We start from the raw sequence: 16,976 nt of genomic DNA on the forward strand, positions 1-16,976 counted from the left end.
CGCAACACCTCAGCCGTGTCCGTAGACTTAGTCGCATACAGCCATACGAACTTCGAGAATCCATCCACCACCACAAAGATATACTTGTAACTCTTCCTAGTGGAGGGGATAGGTCCTAGGTGGTCAATATGAAAAGTGTGGAGGGGAACCTCTCCCTTGTCAATAGGATGCAGCCATCCTTCCAATTTTCCATTCTTTTTCTCAGCTAGAATACACTTGACGCAGTTTCGCACTACCCTCTCCGCAACATTGCCCATTCCCTCGAACCAGTAATCCCTCTTCACTAGCATTACAGTTTTATCTACCGCAAAATGTCCCTGTTCATGTGCTTGGCGAACGATTTGCGCCTGTAATGCCCTCGGGACTACCACTAACACGTCACCATTCACATTCTTATACAAAATTTCGTTCTTGATAATATAATCGCTTAATCTATTTTCCTTAACACTACACATTATTCTACGTAGACTTTCATCTTCATGCTGCGCCCGCCTTAATTTGGCTATGAGCCCGCCTCCGTCCTCGCGAATGAACATAACCGTCGGCAAAGGATTACGACTCAGCGCGTCAGCGTGCACCATTTGCTTACTTGTCCGATGTTCGATCGTATATCGGAATTCCTCGAGGAGCAAAGCCCATCTCGCTACACGCACGCACAAATCCCTTTTTCGCATGGTGAGTGTGAATGCACGACAATCTGTAACTATCTTAAAATCTATTCCTAACAGATACACTCTAAATTTTCGCAATGACTTAATAATCGCAAGTACCTCCAACTCATAACTAGGATATTTTTCTTCGGCCGGAGTAGTCTTTCCGCTCGCGTAATATATCGGGTGAAACATATCATCGGTATTGTCACGCTGCATCAAGATCGCCCCGTATCCCTTACCAGACGCATCCGTATGAAGCTCTGTTTCGGCGTTCACCCTGTATAGTCGCAGTACCGGTTTACTACACAATATCTCTTTAAGTTTCTTGAAGGATTCTTCCTCCTCACGGCCGAACTTAAATTCCATTTCTTTTCTCAGTAGATTAGACAACGGTCTCGCAATAACCGAATACTGTGGCACAAACTTACGAAAATACCCCGTCAGTCCGAGAAAACTTTGTACGCCCCTGCGATTAGTCGGCCTAGGAAATCTCGCAACCGCCGCCGTCTTAACGATTGAAGGCTGTACCCGACCGTCCTCGATAATATGTCCCAAATACTCCACGCGCTTCCGCAAGAACTCACATTTTTTCCAGTTGATTACAAGCCCGTATTCGCTCGCCGTCTTTAATACCAGCGCCAGACTATCTATCCCGTCTTCAACACCGTCGGAAGGTATAATTATGTCATCTAGATAGGTTAATACTTTTTTTGCAGCTATCATCTCTTTAAATACTAGGTTAATAAACTTTTGAAAAACAGAAGGTGAGTTACACAACCCAAACGGGACCCTTAAAAATTCATAGTGACCATTCGGCACCACGAATGCCGTGTATTTTCGACTACTCTCATTTACCGAAACGTGAAAAAACCCATTCTTTAAATCGATCGTGGTAAATACGCGTGCACCCTGCAAAGCGTCCAACTGGTCCTCAATCAGCGGTAACGGATACCGATCCTTTATAATTTTATCGTTTAATTTTCGATAATCGATGCACAATCTTCCCGACCCGTCCTTCTTCCTGACCAATACTACCGGGCTAGCATAATCGGAAAACGATGGTTGTATTATACCGTCTGCCAACCATTTATTTATTTCAGCATCTACTTCGTCCTTTTCTTTTGGCGATAACCTTCTCGGACGCGCGTACACCGGTTCTTCGTCCTTTAAAATAATGTTCATTTCCAGACCTGTTTCGCGGACTTTTTCTGGTCGATAATTTGCTATTACAGCTTCTATTTTTCCCTTATGCTTCGCGTTTGTAATATAAGATAGATCTATTTCGTTACACCCGCTAATCACATCCATTTTAAAAATCAAGTGTACCTCACCGTTCATCACCGGACTTTCCTTCGTATCGCAGATGGACACCTTACCCGCGTCAATTATTACGTTTACCTTTCTCAAAAAATCATTACCGATAAGCAAATCATAACCCAGTAAATTATCAGAAACTACATGCAACCTAATCGGATACACCATCCCATCAATTGTGACCGTCGCTTCTATTTCGCCATACGTACTAATTAAGTCAGAACCCACGCCTTGAAATCGCAAAATTTCCTTACCCAATTTGGGTGCGCCGATCTTAAAATATTGGTTCGCTGTAACTAGACTAAGATCGCTACCCGTATCTATCAATGCTGTAACATTACTGTCTCCTAATTGCGCTTCTTTAACACACTTTCCGCCGGCTTCTGTACCCACACCACACACTTGCTTCGGCGTATCCCGCGGCTTGGTGTTCTTCTGACAATTCCTTGAGACATGGCCGAATTCACCGCACTGATAGCACTTCACGCTCTTGGTCCTAAATGGACACTCTCGTCTCCGATGACCCGACCCTCCACAGTTGTAACAGCTTCCACCGCCGGTCCTCATAGATGATCTACGTGGCAGTTCCTCCGTTTCCTTGCGTTTATGCACCTTCGGCGTCCTTGATTTTTTCCGCAGCTCTTCTTTCATTGCCTCATAGAACGTAAACTTCTGTTTCAGCTCGCTAATCGTCGTTGCCCCATATAAGATCATTTTATTAGATGGCTCATCTTCTATACCATTCACAATGTACTGTATTGTACTTGTCTCGTCCAGTCCTCCTTGAGCAGCAATTTCGCACATAGCGTAGATGTATTCCTGATAGGATTCTCCAGCTTTTTTCGTTCGTTTCCTAAGTAACTCGTGGACCTTATATGTACTTGTTACTTCCGCAAATTCGTCCAACAATGCCTTCTTAAGCTTTTTCCACGACTTAACACATTTCTCGTATCGCACGAACGATCTTGCCGATCCTCGCAATAGCCGTCTACAATATATAATTTTCCGCGTACTATCCCATTGGCATACTTCTGCCATATCTTCGAAATCTCTCATCCAACGCTCAACACTAAGCGTATCGTCACCACTAAATGCTTGGAGCGACTCTTCCACATCTTTAAAAGTTAACATCTGCATTGCCTTCGTAGAAATTTCGTCCTCACTGCTTTCCGCTTCTTCCTCTTCGGAATCATCATCATCATCGTCATCATCGTTTTGCCGCAGCTTCTTTTCCCTAGCTGCTCGCAGGCGTTCCGCAAGTTCTTTCTTCTTACCCGTCGACCGTAAGCCCATCTCCTTCAATTTGGTTCTCAAGTCCAGATATCTCATTTCACTAATATCTGGTTCAGCCGCCGCAATTGTCGCATTTGCCAGATCTTCTTGAGATGACCTTCCCGACTCCATGATGAACTTACTCACTTTCACTGCTTTAGACTTATAGATACTCACAAGCTCGTTACCTCGATTCTATCCCGGACGAGCCCCCAAAAATGTAAGATTTATTGTATGATATAATATATATTTATAATGATAATAGTAAAGTATTTATTTATTAAAAATAAATACCAAGGTATAATGTTTTTAAGAGATAGAATAGTAAGTATCTATAATCTAAACTAATGCTACGATATACTAAGTGTAACTCTCTACGTCCACAACTACAAGGAACACCCGAATCCGACTCGTCGTCGCCTATCGTAATCCTTCGCCGTTCCCCGTTGCCTTCCGTACTTCACGTTACACTTTTCCCTCGTCGTCTCAATCAAGAGCTACCACAGAACGCACCACCGGTCCTTCCCGTCGCCTATTTATACCCCCACATCCCCTCCATCGTCTCTCGTTGCTTCTTCTAGAAATTTCCCGATGATCCACCATCATGAATAACGGCCTTTTCTTCACCTTAAAATCGAGAACGTTCAAGAGGCCTCGATGTAGCTATGCGTAGGCGACAAAGTCCAGATGATGTGACCCTGAACCTAAACAAATATCCTGAGCAGACATCCTAACGCAACGGTCCCTATGTTTATTCTCGCCCGATGCGTTCTTTCATTCCTATCTCACACTCATACCACTACATATTTATCTCTATACTTCTAGATAATTCAAAACCCCACATATATTTATCAAATAATCGTTTATACGAATATTTATCGCGATTATGAATATCTATAAGATAAATAAATTGAGTATAATAAATAATAAAACAAAATATTGACATCTCGCACGCGCGCCTCGACGTATCATCGAAAACTCCGTTAACATTTTCATTTACCGAATTTATTAATCAACGATCACATTATGGAAATTCATATTCGCACCTTTGCGTATTAAACACAATCAGTGGGGATGTGGCGGTTAATATTATCATAGGTAGTAGTATCGTTAAAATCCTGTCGATTATAAATTATCGTTCGAAAATAAATCTCAACGTTTCATTCGACGAAATAATTCGCCAATTTTCTCCTTTTCTACCTCCCTTCTCTCTTCTCTCTCTTTTTGACCTAAATACTTCGAGCACTATCGGATTACGGCTGACTTGAGCTACGAGTATTTTATTTTATGGGGTGGGGGGGCAATAAATATTGACTAAACGCGCTTGTCCACACGCACACATCTGTATATAGAGTTTAACGTTGGTGCGAGCCGATTCAAAAGCGGTTCCACCCTATCCTCGTTTTCTGGATCTCTTCCAGGTACGAGATCGAAAGCGTTAGGGCTTACGAATGTGTATTAGTGTATATATAGTACGTGTGTTGGTATTCATGAAAGAGGAGAGAAATATATATAAACTAGGCCGTATATATATATATAGGTGTCTTTACGCGTCTGTATGTTTGTGGCCACTCGAAAAGAATCATGAAGAAGGGAAATGCTTTGAGTATAGATCTCGACTGCTCTCGAGTGATATTTTCGAGTTCATGAATAGGTGAAAAATGTTTTGCCCTTGCCAACTTCTGTTCCCAATCGTTTTCCTTCTATTTGATGCCATAGCGTTTAGAATCTTTGCAGTAAGTTCCACAAAACTGTACAAAACGCGTCGAGGACTTCTTTCGTTCTATGGTTTTCTTCCATTTAACAATATTTTCTTTCTTTATTGTTATTCCATTAAAATATCTTATATGTGACCGACAGGTTAAGAATATCGAAAAGGTTTTTTTATCAAGACTGACGTTATAAATAGATCGACTTTAATTTACTTTAACTCCATTTTGTTTTGTTGTTTTGACGACTTTATGAAAAAGACGATATTTGTTAAAATTTCGCTATTTCGTTATAAAACGAAATATTTGGATTAAAGATAAAATTTACTTAAATTAAATTATTTACTTTTTTCTTGAGAGAATCTGTTTTTTTTGTTTCTTTTTTGTTTAATACACCATTCACCAAGGGGGATACTAATAAGAAAAATTCCGTAAGCTAAATAGGATGAAAAGGTGTATGAAAGACTCGTAGAATAGTTGATTTACAGATAACCTTAGCTATTCGGATGGCACCTCTTTCTAGTTGGTATCTTCCTGTCTAGGATTATATACACTGATCCTTTACTCTTCGTTCGCTAGCTCGTACAACAAGGGAACACGACCCTTCTGCTTCTTGGTATGTATAAGTGACAACGGCTTGCGTAGTTTCGAGAAGATTATCTGACCGGGATCCTTTCTCAAATCCTTCGGCTGAACACGTCTGAACGAATTCTCGGATATAACGATAACATTCATCGATTTCGTATTACACCTGGATCAACACTCGTGATCGTAAATTATACCAATTTCTATTGGCGTATAAATAAAGATATATCGATACATTATTTTTCTTTTTTCTTTTTTTTGAAGTTATATTTCTTTTGGCGCGTTGGGGAAATTGTAATGGGGAGTGATTTTGTTCCGAGCGTCTGGAAAAACGACACCATGAAGTTTGTCAGTATTTACGATGCGCGGCAAAGCGATTTCAAATTTACGGCATGAAGTTGTCTTCAACTTCTTCTTCCCATTTTTTCTCGAACGGGTCACCCATCCAAAGTACTAATCGTACTCAGCGCTGCTTGACTTAAATGATCGAGCGGAAACCAGCGCTATCACAGCGCCATGGCCGTTGACGTATAAAATAATTCGATATATCTCTCTTATATTTAGTGTGGACTGATATCTATATTATGATATTTTATTATTCTTTCTAATATATATAATATATAGATAGTAAATTTAAATTAATAATAATAATAATAAATTTTTTTTTGTTAAGTTATTTTTGAGGTTATTGAGGTTATGTTCGTTTTGGTACGGCAAAGAAGTATAACTTCTTACGTGCGTACATAAGTACACAAACCAGTTTTTTTTTTTTCTAACATATAATATTTTCTTCTTTTTCGTTTTTTATTTCTAAGAAAAAAAATTCTTTTCGTCCTGGTCAACGCGCGTCGTTTCATTGAATAATAGAAATAGATGCTGCGAACAGTTCTAAAGTAATTTTTTCATTACGCAAATATACTGTAGAAAGTTAATAATATAAATTTTCTCGTCGGAACAAACTCGTGGCAAATTCCTATGGGATAAGCAACACGAAATGGATTTTTCAAAGTATATCGTCTAGTTGAATAAGAGAGAGAAAGAAAGAAAGTATCAGAGAGAGAGGGGATAGAAGGGAAAGTTACAAAAGAATCTTCTGAAAGTTTACGAAGAAGGTGTCATAATTCCTTTTCTAAAAAAACAAAACGTTTAAGCTCTCGACCTCTCCGTTATGAAAGTTTCTTTTCCCTGGCAGAGCAACTACGTAGTAGGAAATTAACTTTGTCGATCGAGGAAACAAGAAGGAAAGGATATATATATATACGACTTTTTCTAAATACGTATTTATTCTTGTTTAATCTAGTTCATAAAAAAAAAAAGAAAAGAAAACAAAATTAGCTCCATAGATTATATGAATATTCGGATGCGAATGAAATATAAGAGATATTTACTTTTTTCTCGTTAAATTAGTTGAACATTTTTCTTTATTTCGTCTACTTGAGAAATTAAAAGCGTCTCGAGAGAAAGATGAGAAAGTAAAAAAGATCCGATAGAATTTCGCTCTCTGAAAGACATTTCGTCGAAATCCTGAATAATAAGTTTCTCTCGCGAAACTCGCGAACAAAGTTTTACCTAGAACTTTTCCTCCAGTCTCTTTACGAATTTATATCTACGTTCTCGCGTGAAATACGTTCGTATTTATTATAAAAAATGATAATCGCTTGATTCGCTCATTAGCTGTGTGCTACGAATATCATGGCTTCAAGTTTTTCAATCATAAATTTTATTCTTCGAAAATCGTAAGTATGAATACTATCAGTCCATTCAAATTACGAATGTTGAGATTTATTTTTCTACTTAGGGAAAACGAAAACATTGTAAAATAAACGATACTTTTGAAAAAGAATGAAAAATAAGTCCCTTTAATTTGATTTACATTGAGTAATAAGATATAGAAAAATAAAAATAATGATAAGAAAGTAAAATATTATTTCTAAATTTACACCTATCGCTATTCTAACGTTTACGGAATGCCTCCGAATGAATTTACGAGGGTGACGTTGTTATAGGAGTTTGCTCGACGGTTTGTCGGTAGCGCGACAAGTATTTGCTGCTACTTCAAGATAGGTCCGTTGAACGGAAACTGGAGCAAACTGAAATTCCTGAGTGGGTATTGACGGTCCGTGGTCGAAACATTAACGCGCATAACTAGTTTTGACGAATTGCAGAAATGAATAATCCTGTTAAATCGTTCCTAATCTCTTCCAACTTGAATGTTAAGCATGGCACCTAGGTGCCATTACAAAATTAAGAGAGCTATTCTATGAGATATTACGAGAGCTTATTATTGCTACTATTAATAATTTAACGATTACGTTAATTTCCTTAGAAATTCTCCTGGATTAAACGATACTTCAATTTAAAAATAATTCATTTAAATAAAAGAGAAATCAATATATTTCTAAACAGTCTGAAAAATTGATGTCAAAAAATAACTTTGTTTAACAATGGTACTTAACAATCGACGTTTAGTTTATTTCTTACGAAAACTTTTTAGATAAATTTCAAATTTTCATCGGACATTTTTAAACACACACATCACGAACTACAGAGTTGTCCACTTTTACGGTTAAGTTTTAAGCACCGTTCTCTTCTAAAACCATATCTACTTTCTTACGTAACCACGAAATTGTACAGTACAGGCTTGACAGAAGACATTAATCCTATCCAATTTTCTTTTGAGAATCGACGAAACTAACTTTCTTCCGTTTTCGTTCACAAAGTCTCATCGAATAGTCGGTTCACCGGCACTCTCCGTCCATTTCAACTATGCCACTTCGCCTTCAATTATTCTTCTAACCGGTCTCTTCCTACCACCGAGGGCTTTGCGAACGAAGGCAATTTGTTCGATCGCTAGCGGAATACCAGAACTCTCTCTCTCTCTCTCTCTCTCTTTCTCTCCTCTCTTCCATTTTCTCCTTCATTCCGCTATTCTTTCTCTCATCCTACGTTTTATTCTCTCCTACTAATCTAATAGACAGGAATATCACTGTGAGATCTCTTTCATTTCGATTGGCTACATTTTGCGAATTTCTTCGTTCCGTAACTTCCAACGATATTTTACATTTTTCTTTTATTTCCTTTTTTCTTTACTTTCTACCCCCTTCTCACCCCCAGTCCAAATTTTAATACGCTATTTTCATTTCATTACGAACTCTCTTAAACTTGAGTATTACCAAAGAAAAAGTAAATAACTACAATAGTTGCAATAACGGTAATTGAAATACCCGTAAAAAATCTAAATAAGTTATTTATTATTAAATATATACCTATATACAACGTACTTTTAATTCAAGAGGTCTCTCGTATCGAATGTAATTACATTAAGCTCAATTTCATATAGAACCACCTCATTCGAGATTTCTTTTTTCTTTGTTTTTTTTTTCCTCTCGAAATGAACGATTCGAAGGGGAAAAAAATCGTAGCGTATTAAGGGAAGAAGACCATACCGTTTTCGCAGGAAAATCGTTCGGAACGATCTTCAACGGGTTTCTAAACCGTAGAGCATAGTAATGCGGTAATGAGCATGGTAATCGGAGCATAAAAGGAAAGAAGATTCTCCAACGAAATGTCTCGCAGAGCTTATTCGCGAGAGAAACATTGTTATCGTTTAAAAACGATAAAACGTACACGAAAAAGGGAGAAGTGTTGAAGAGAGATAGAGAGAGAGAGAGAGAGATAAAGAAAGAGAAAGATTGTAAGATCATAGGAGCAAGTGGAACAAATACAGCTTCTATTTCGTAGAAAATGAAAGAGAGAGAGAGAGAGGATAAAATAGAATAGGTAGGTGGGTATACACAATGAAATTGCAGGTTTTTCAAAAGGTTTCGTCGAACTTATTCCTTTAGCAACGTAATACTACGTACATATATGCTCGCATAGGTGTATCGATGATACAAAGGAAAATGTAACAAACGAAAAACGAAAAAAAGAAAAAAGAAACTAAATAAAAATATTCAAAGTTACCTTTTTATAACCATATTGAATTGATACGGGACACGTTCGACGCTACGAAGCTAGCTAGCAAGATTGACTGACATCAAAGGACTCGTTCGTGTTTTATATTCACCCGTACGAATGTAAACAATATATTATGTGATGTGTTGGTAGGATACGTGGTGTTACGTATACGTTGTGTATCGTAAAAATACGGATAATATTATCCTTTGTGGTATAGAATAAGAGATGCTTACCGTTGATGTGCAAGTTTACGAGAATAAACTTTGGCGGAAAGGTGCTGATCTGACATTCATATTGACCCTCATCGCTACTGTTCACGCTTTTTATTTGTAAACGCCAATTGTCCGGATATTGAAACTCGATGGTGTACCTTGAATCACCTGTATACGTCTGACGACCGACTGTCAATAAATTCATTTTTTCACCGTTATCCTGTCTCCTTACCCAGGATACCTGTAAACGACAAAAACAAATTTATTTTATTTTTATGTAACAATAAGAATCACTTCTCGTGAATATTCAAAAGGATTATTTTCGTTGAAAATTGATTAAAAACAAATAAAAAGAAGAATATTTTAATAGGTAAAATAATCAAAGTTTCGTGTTGGACGTAAATAGATAGCAGGTGAAAATATCAACAGGTGCGTAAAGCTTCGTTGATATTCTTCGAACGATTGAAGTCAATATTTTTGAGAACTACTCGCGTACATGCATGCATACATTCATTCCTATATTTATATTATTTCTCTCTCTCTCTCTTGATAGAAAACATGACACTTTGTTATACAAATAGATAACCATAGTACTCTTTTTAAACGCGATCTGTAACGTTCGATCGCAACGTAAAAGCATAATTTTGAACATGGTCGAAAGTTTATCTGAATGTTTGGGGGCCGGGGGGGGTGTTGGATAGAGAACGAACCGATTGGAAGGTGTCGCGTTAGAGAGAGATAAAGAGAGAGAGAGAAGGTTGGGCAAAAGCGTAGGACAGAGTATGCAGTTTATCCGCGTAATTGGAATTGGATAGTGTGTTTCCGAGTAACTCCATTAAATGCACGCGATATCGTACATCTTCTACATGGATATCTACGAGGTATACCGGTATTATCTGCCCAACCGAGATTCGTGCGTTGTGTATAGCCACACACGTTCCACCCAGGTTACACCTTGTAATCGGTGTTACCTCTCGTTTCACCTTTCTGCCATCCCATAAAATAACTATTGCAAAATTACTTTCTACGCGATCCATATCTATGAGCTTTTCAATGCTTTCTACATGTTATACGGTTTAATTTGATTGATTTATGATCGGCTAATGATAAACAATGAATGTAGAATGTTCGTTAAATATAACAATGAACAATTTTTTCATAACTGTAAAATACAAAATATTTCTATTGTATACTGAATTTGTTTGATCTGCACATGTATTTTTTCCAGATTATTTCGATTATATTTATAAATTTGAAAAAAGAGAACATTTGGATTGTAAACGTTATCCAATTAAAAAAGTATCCAACGTAACCGATATATCGAATATAAAGAGAAAATTGAAAACACCTTTTAAAATCGCATATACCTATCCAACCGGCTAATCGTTTAACGATACTCCCGGCATATAATAGAACAAAACGCACGACTTTTTATACTCTATCCATCATTCCTATTCAACATTCGTTATTCATTATCCGTCAATTATTATATCACATGAAAGTTGAAAACTGTAAAAACGTTTTAACGCAGACTGATCGTTTTACGATTCGTCTATATTTATTTGCGAAATTTGCGATGAAATATGTCTATATGAATTTTGTCTTATGGGGAAAATGTATTTATTTCGTATCGTATGACAGGCACTCCATAAGTGTGATGATCTTTGATATATATATAGGCACTAAAATTAATTTTACATAGATGATAATCGCACACAGATAATGTCGTTAAGTAGTAACACCAATAGAAATGATATTAATCGTCCATATTCCTCTGAAATGCGAGAGACAGAGAGAGGGAGAGAGAGAGAGAGAGAGAGAGAGAGAAAGTAAAAGTGTAAGTGAGGGAGACGAGGGTGAGAGGTCAGAGTTCAGTAAAGTGCTCCGTTTTCAGGATATATTCATAGCCGAACGAAGTGGGTAGCGATGATGGTAGTTCAGGGTTTCTCAACGTTTTAGCATTTCGAACGGGAGAATGGATACGTTCTAGAGGATCATAACCATTAGCAGTAAAAGCGGTAACTCTTTGATATACTGAACATATCGTGCACTCGTAATCATTAAATTATGTAAATTATCGTTGGAAGTTACCCATCCTAATGCACGAACACGAGTCTTTCGTTTTTTTCACAAACTTCGTACTTAGTTACGATTTTTTTTTTATATTTACTGATCATTAAAATGTCACATCGTTTTTACTTATAGTTTGATGTTATTTTCTTTTCTTTTATTTATTGGCGTGCATGCACTTTTTTTAGCTTGGCAAAAAATATTTGCCAATATATAATTATAATATAATTATTGTATCTATTAATAAATCTTACATTAATGATTCGAAGGATATTTACTTATGGTAAAAACAGTTCACATGACGTTTCCATATACGGTAAAATTATAATTATATGTAATTAGGAATTTGCACAATCCCGTTTAGAATACAAACGCGATGAGAAATTGGATTCTTCAATCAGACGGTTAGTAGTAACCGTAATTAGTATTATGCTAATGGCGAACGAGGTCTCGGTTGATGTAAATTAACTCGGTACACGCAATATGTATTTGTGATAGTTGATAATAACATTGGTTCTCGATTATTAAAGGAAATATTTGATGGAAGGTCTATTAAGGATTCTATCGGACACGAACCATCAAAGGGCTTCTTTGACGATATCGACGAAGTAACAGACAAGATGCACTTATACTGCTTTGCCAAACTATTCTCGCTTATCGTTATTATGTCATCGGTATTTCGAAAGCAAATTACTTAATAGTTCGATACTAAGCAAAAAGAAATTTCTCTCTCTCTCTCTCTCTCAAAAAGAAAAATAGAGAAAGAGATACGTATCTATTTTTGAAGTGACTCCCTTTGGTAAAAGCAAATTGAAAATTTGAAAATTTGTGGGAACGAAGAGGAGGCTGCATGTTAAACGGAACACAGAATGGTAAGAAAGGTGACAAGCTCGACGGAAATACTCTTCGTAAGTTGACGTTACTTCTCAGAGAATTTCCCTTGACCCTTTGAACACGCTGACTAAGCCAACGGAATTTTCAAACGACTCTTTCGAAATTGAATGAAAGTCGAGAGCTTGTTAGGTGCGGAACCGTCAGTCAGTCAATGGAAAAACTAACATATCTAAAGGAAACGATCGCTTTTACCCCGACACTTTTTTAATTATCAAATATAATCGAGAACAGATGAAAAATTGATACAGAGTACTGGGAAAATCAAATATTTTATTTTGAAATAAAATACATAGGTGAAATAATTTAATAACTAAGCTGTAACATTAAACCGTACGTACCCTTTTTTTCCAGTTATTCAATCAATGATTTCAATCAATTATCAAACTTTTTATCTACAATATTTTGTTCTCTCTTACATCTGATAGATTTACATTTGATAGAAAAACGAAAATGTTCGGTATTTAATGAAAATGCTGAATGACCGATGGTTCGTTTAATGATTCGAGATCGTACAATGATTCCGATATTCTAAGTGGGATAGTAGTAGGAGAAATTTCAGTGATCAAATTTTAGTGATCAAATGCATTTGGAGTATACTATGTGTCGCGTATCTATGTATATATACGTGTCAGTTGCATTTGTGTATTAAGGTATTGCAAAATGCGATTGCTCGTCTGGTCGTATGTATCCTTTCTGTCTCGTACCACTATACCGCGGATGGGAAAATGCGGCCCGATTGTGGCCGTATTGACGTACGACGTGATGTACAAACAGGACGACGCGGGAAGAAGGAGGACAGAATTCTAAATGACTCGTCGAAGGAAAGACAAATACGTTCGTGCTCGGCACGGAGTTGTTGGTTCTTCGAGAAAACCAGACTGAGAGATTTACTTGGCACATAAAGTTCGATTTAAAGAATTGGTATGTATATACGATCTAACGTGAAAAAGGAAGTTAACTCATCACACTGGCATAGAATATTTTATTGACGCGTTTTAACGATCCTACTTACTCTGATTGTGAGTTCACTGTAAAAGTACAATATTTGATTTATCTATGATGATTTTCAAATTAAACTAATTTCTACATTTATAAAATGTTCATTTCTCCGTTTTTCTCTTTCTCTCTTTTAATCTCTCGTGCTTTTATTAATTTATTCGTTTGCCAACACTGCCATTACATATTCATAAGGTGTAGATTTTCTCGGAATTTCCTTCTACACATATTTGCTCTCACCCTGTATCATAACGTGTTTCATTGAAACGTTATAACGTTTAGACAGCTAAAATACGTCTCGTGTTACGTTTATTAACCCTTTTACAAGCGATTAGATAATCGAAGAATTTGTAGAGATATTATTGTGTCATTAAATAACTAATCCATAGTAATTATTCTAATAAATACTTAATATTTATTATTAATCGATAAACGTAGCTTAAAACATTTAACGTGAAATTATGATTCGATTTAGCGATAAGAGATTAAACGCTTATCGCGGATCGGAGTTTATAATTTAACATACATACCGTTTTATCCTGCAACAATGATATCTTGCAGTCGAGAATAACGTTGGCGCCAGCTTGAATGGTGAGATTTTTCGCTGAACTTTCACCCTCGAAGTGAGGACCCCAACGATGATCGTGGTGATGTTGATGCTTATTCAAGGTGCTGTGTGCATCGAATATGTAATTTAGCATCGGTGCATCTGTTGGCATCGATCGCTTTGCCGCTGTCGTTGCTCTCGTTGATATTTGATCCGTTGACAAAGGTAAATCTGTACAAAAATCAATAATTATCATGTTAACAATATATACACACAGAAAATATTCAAATTCTTCGATAAAACGGGGAAGGGGGGAGAGGAGGAGGAAATCAATTTTACCAAAAATTCTATCCAACATTTTCGTACGTATGTATAAATTGCATTTTCCTTTTTGTCTTTTTTGCTTTCCATTTCTATGATTTATTATACGTAATATTCGATACGTCAAAAATAAGATTCGCATCGTTTTCCTATCGTAAGCACGTCGAATATCGATTCGAACCCTTCGAACTTGATCGGAGACATTTGCTGCGTGCCTTATCGCGATACTCGTCGTATCCCCCACGTCATCGCTTCGAACGACTCCATTTACGACTTCGCGACTCCAAGTGACATTCTGTTCGTGCTGGGGGTAAGGAAAGCGCCAACGTGGAATTCGAGAGAATATTAGTCATGGCTTTTTTTGGTACGTAAGATTTTCAATACTCGAACGATGTTACACGTTATATTACATTTCTTATTATTATCGTATTGTTGAAAAATGTGATTTTTAAGATATTGCATCCTTTTTTTAAATACATTTTGTTCTTTTTTTTTCCTCTTTTATTTTGTTACATTTACTTCCGTGTATATATTATATAAAATTATTACGCGAACGTATTTATTTCAAATGAAAACGAATATTCCTTTTATTTACTATTCGACGAAGTTATCCTTCCTTTTTTCTTCATCCATCACGATCGGAAAAGTAGATCAGACGATTTCACGTGATATGGCACGCACGTGAACAAGTTTCGTAATAAGTATGCCAAGAGAACGAATCAAAATTGAGGTACTCTCTCTCTCTCTTTCTTTCGATATATATATATATCTATATTTATATCTACGTGTACGTATAGGATCACGGAACTCTCGCTTCTCTCGCGAGTTTAACGATTTTCGTGAGATTGTGCTAGCGCGCGAAATAAATTATGCGTATTACAGTAGACACGTCAGACGAGAAGATAAGGGTAAAGGGTCGCAGAGAATAGAAAAGAAAGAGAGATAAAGAAGGAAGAGAAAAGAAAAAAAGAAAGGATCCGAGAGTGTGTCACAAAGCGTGAAATTTTTCTTTTTCCCTGGAAAACGACAAGGGGAACATTTTTTTCATTCTTCTTCCTATTTTTTTGTTCTTTATCTTCTTCTTCTTCTTCTTCCTCCTTCATTTCTTATTTTCCACCTTAGTCCTCGTACTTTTTTTTCGATCAAACTTCCCCCTTCTCTCTTTCCCTGCTCTTCTTCAACATTCTTCTTTATCTTTTTCATCAACGTCCTTTTTTTCTTTACTCCTTTTACACGGAAATTCTTCCTTCTTCTTTCCCTCGGGAAAGAAAAACTGATCGAGGATTCAGCTGGAACTGTCGAAAGCGTGTCCGGAGTAACAAAAGAGTAGGTGAATGCGACTATAGAGCTCTTATCTCGAATATGAAAATCGTTGTGCGTCGTTCGTATCAACGCCACTAGGATGGTTTCCACGATCGGTGAACGTTTTATTCGTGCCTAGCGTGTCTCCTTCATGGAATTCAGATCTTTCTGTCTGTTTAGGAGATACCGAAAGCTAGAACGGTTCGTTCTTACGTAAGTGCTTATCTCGTCTACTCTTACGTGCTTGCTTTACCTTCTCATAAGAAAGGATTTCCAATTTTCTTCAGATAAATTCTTTTCCAAATTTTCGCAGTTGTAATACTTCTTTTTTATTAAAAATAAAAAACAAAGCAAAATATGCTTGAGCATATAGCCAAGTAAGTAGTCAAAATATCAATCAAATAAAATTAAATGAATAGTCTTTTAGATACGTGTATACATGTTGTATCAATTTAACGAACAATACAATTATGATTTAATTATTAACGAATAATAACATTGCTCGTTTTTCTTTTTTCTCTCATAGTTTCTTTAGCCAGGTAAGTAGTCAAAATATCAATCAAATAAAATTAAATGAATAGTCTTCTAAATACGTGTATAAATGTTGTATCAATTTAACGAACAATACAATTATGATTTAATTATTAACGAATAATAACATTGCTCGTTTTTCTTTTTTCTCTCATAGTTTCTTTAGCCAGGTAAGTAGTCAAAATATCAATCAAATAAAATTAAATGAATAGTCTTCTAGATACGTGTATACATGTTGTATCAATTTAACGAACAATACAATTATGATTTAATTATTAACGAATAATAACATTGCTTGTTTTTCTTTTTTCTCTCATAGTTTCTTTATTCATAAATATGTATTGTTTTTCAAGAAGGCTTCTGTCAAGCAAAAATCTTCTTCCTTCGTCTCTCTCTCTCTCTCACTCCATCTCGTTTACTTTTCATCCGTATTTTCTTTAGATAAAATATAATGGATATTCTAAAAGAAAAAAAGGTAGAGCACGAATAAAACGGAAACGAGGACGCGTTATACGTACGTACGTAGTATGCAATTACGAAGTGGATCACTTAACATTAAATTTAATTACGATTTGCCAACTGAATTTATTTCGTTTTTCCATTGAGTCAAAGG

At 36.4% G+C, this 16,976-nt stretch overlaps 1 protein-coding gene across 4 annotated transcripts in view; it reads right to left on the bottom strand.

The window, feature by feature from the left end:
* The window catches only part of LOC122523615, a 163,829-nt gene that overhangs the window by 12,553 nt on the left and 134,300 nt on the right, over nucleotides 1-16,976 (bottom strand). For all 4 annotated transcript variants that reach the window (XM_043645480.1, XM_043645481.1, XM_043645482.1 and 1 more), the window contains 2 exons: nucleotides 14,193-14,440; nucleotides 9,724-9,943 (listed from right to left, as the gene is read on the bottom strand). In XM_043645480.1, coding sequence (XP_043501415.1) covers nucleotides 9,724-9,943; nucleotides 14,193-14,440 — 468 coding nt within the window. The remainder of the gene's footprint in view (nucleotides 1-9,723; nucleotides 9,944-14,192; nucleotides 14,441-16,976) is intronic.

This window comes from Polistes fuscatus, unplaced genomic scaffold, assembly GCF_010416935.1.
Source record: "Polistes fuscatus isolate 324 unplaced genomic scaffold, CU_Pfus_HIC Scaffold6, whole genome shotgun sequence".
In the NCBI taxonomy this organism is placed as follows: Eukaryota; Metazoa; Arthropoda; class Insecta; order Hymenoptera; family Vespidae; genus Polistes; species Polistes fuscatus.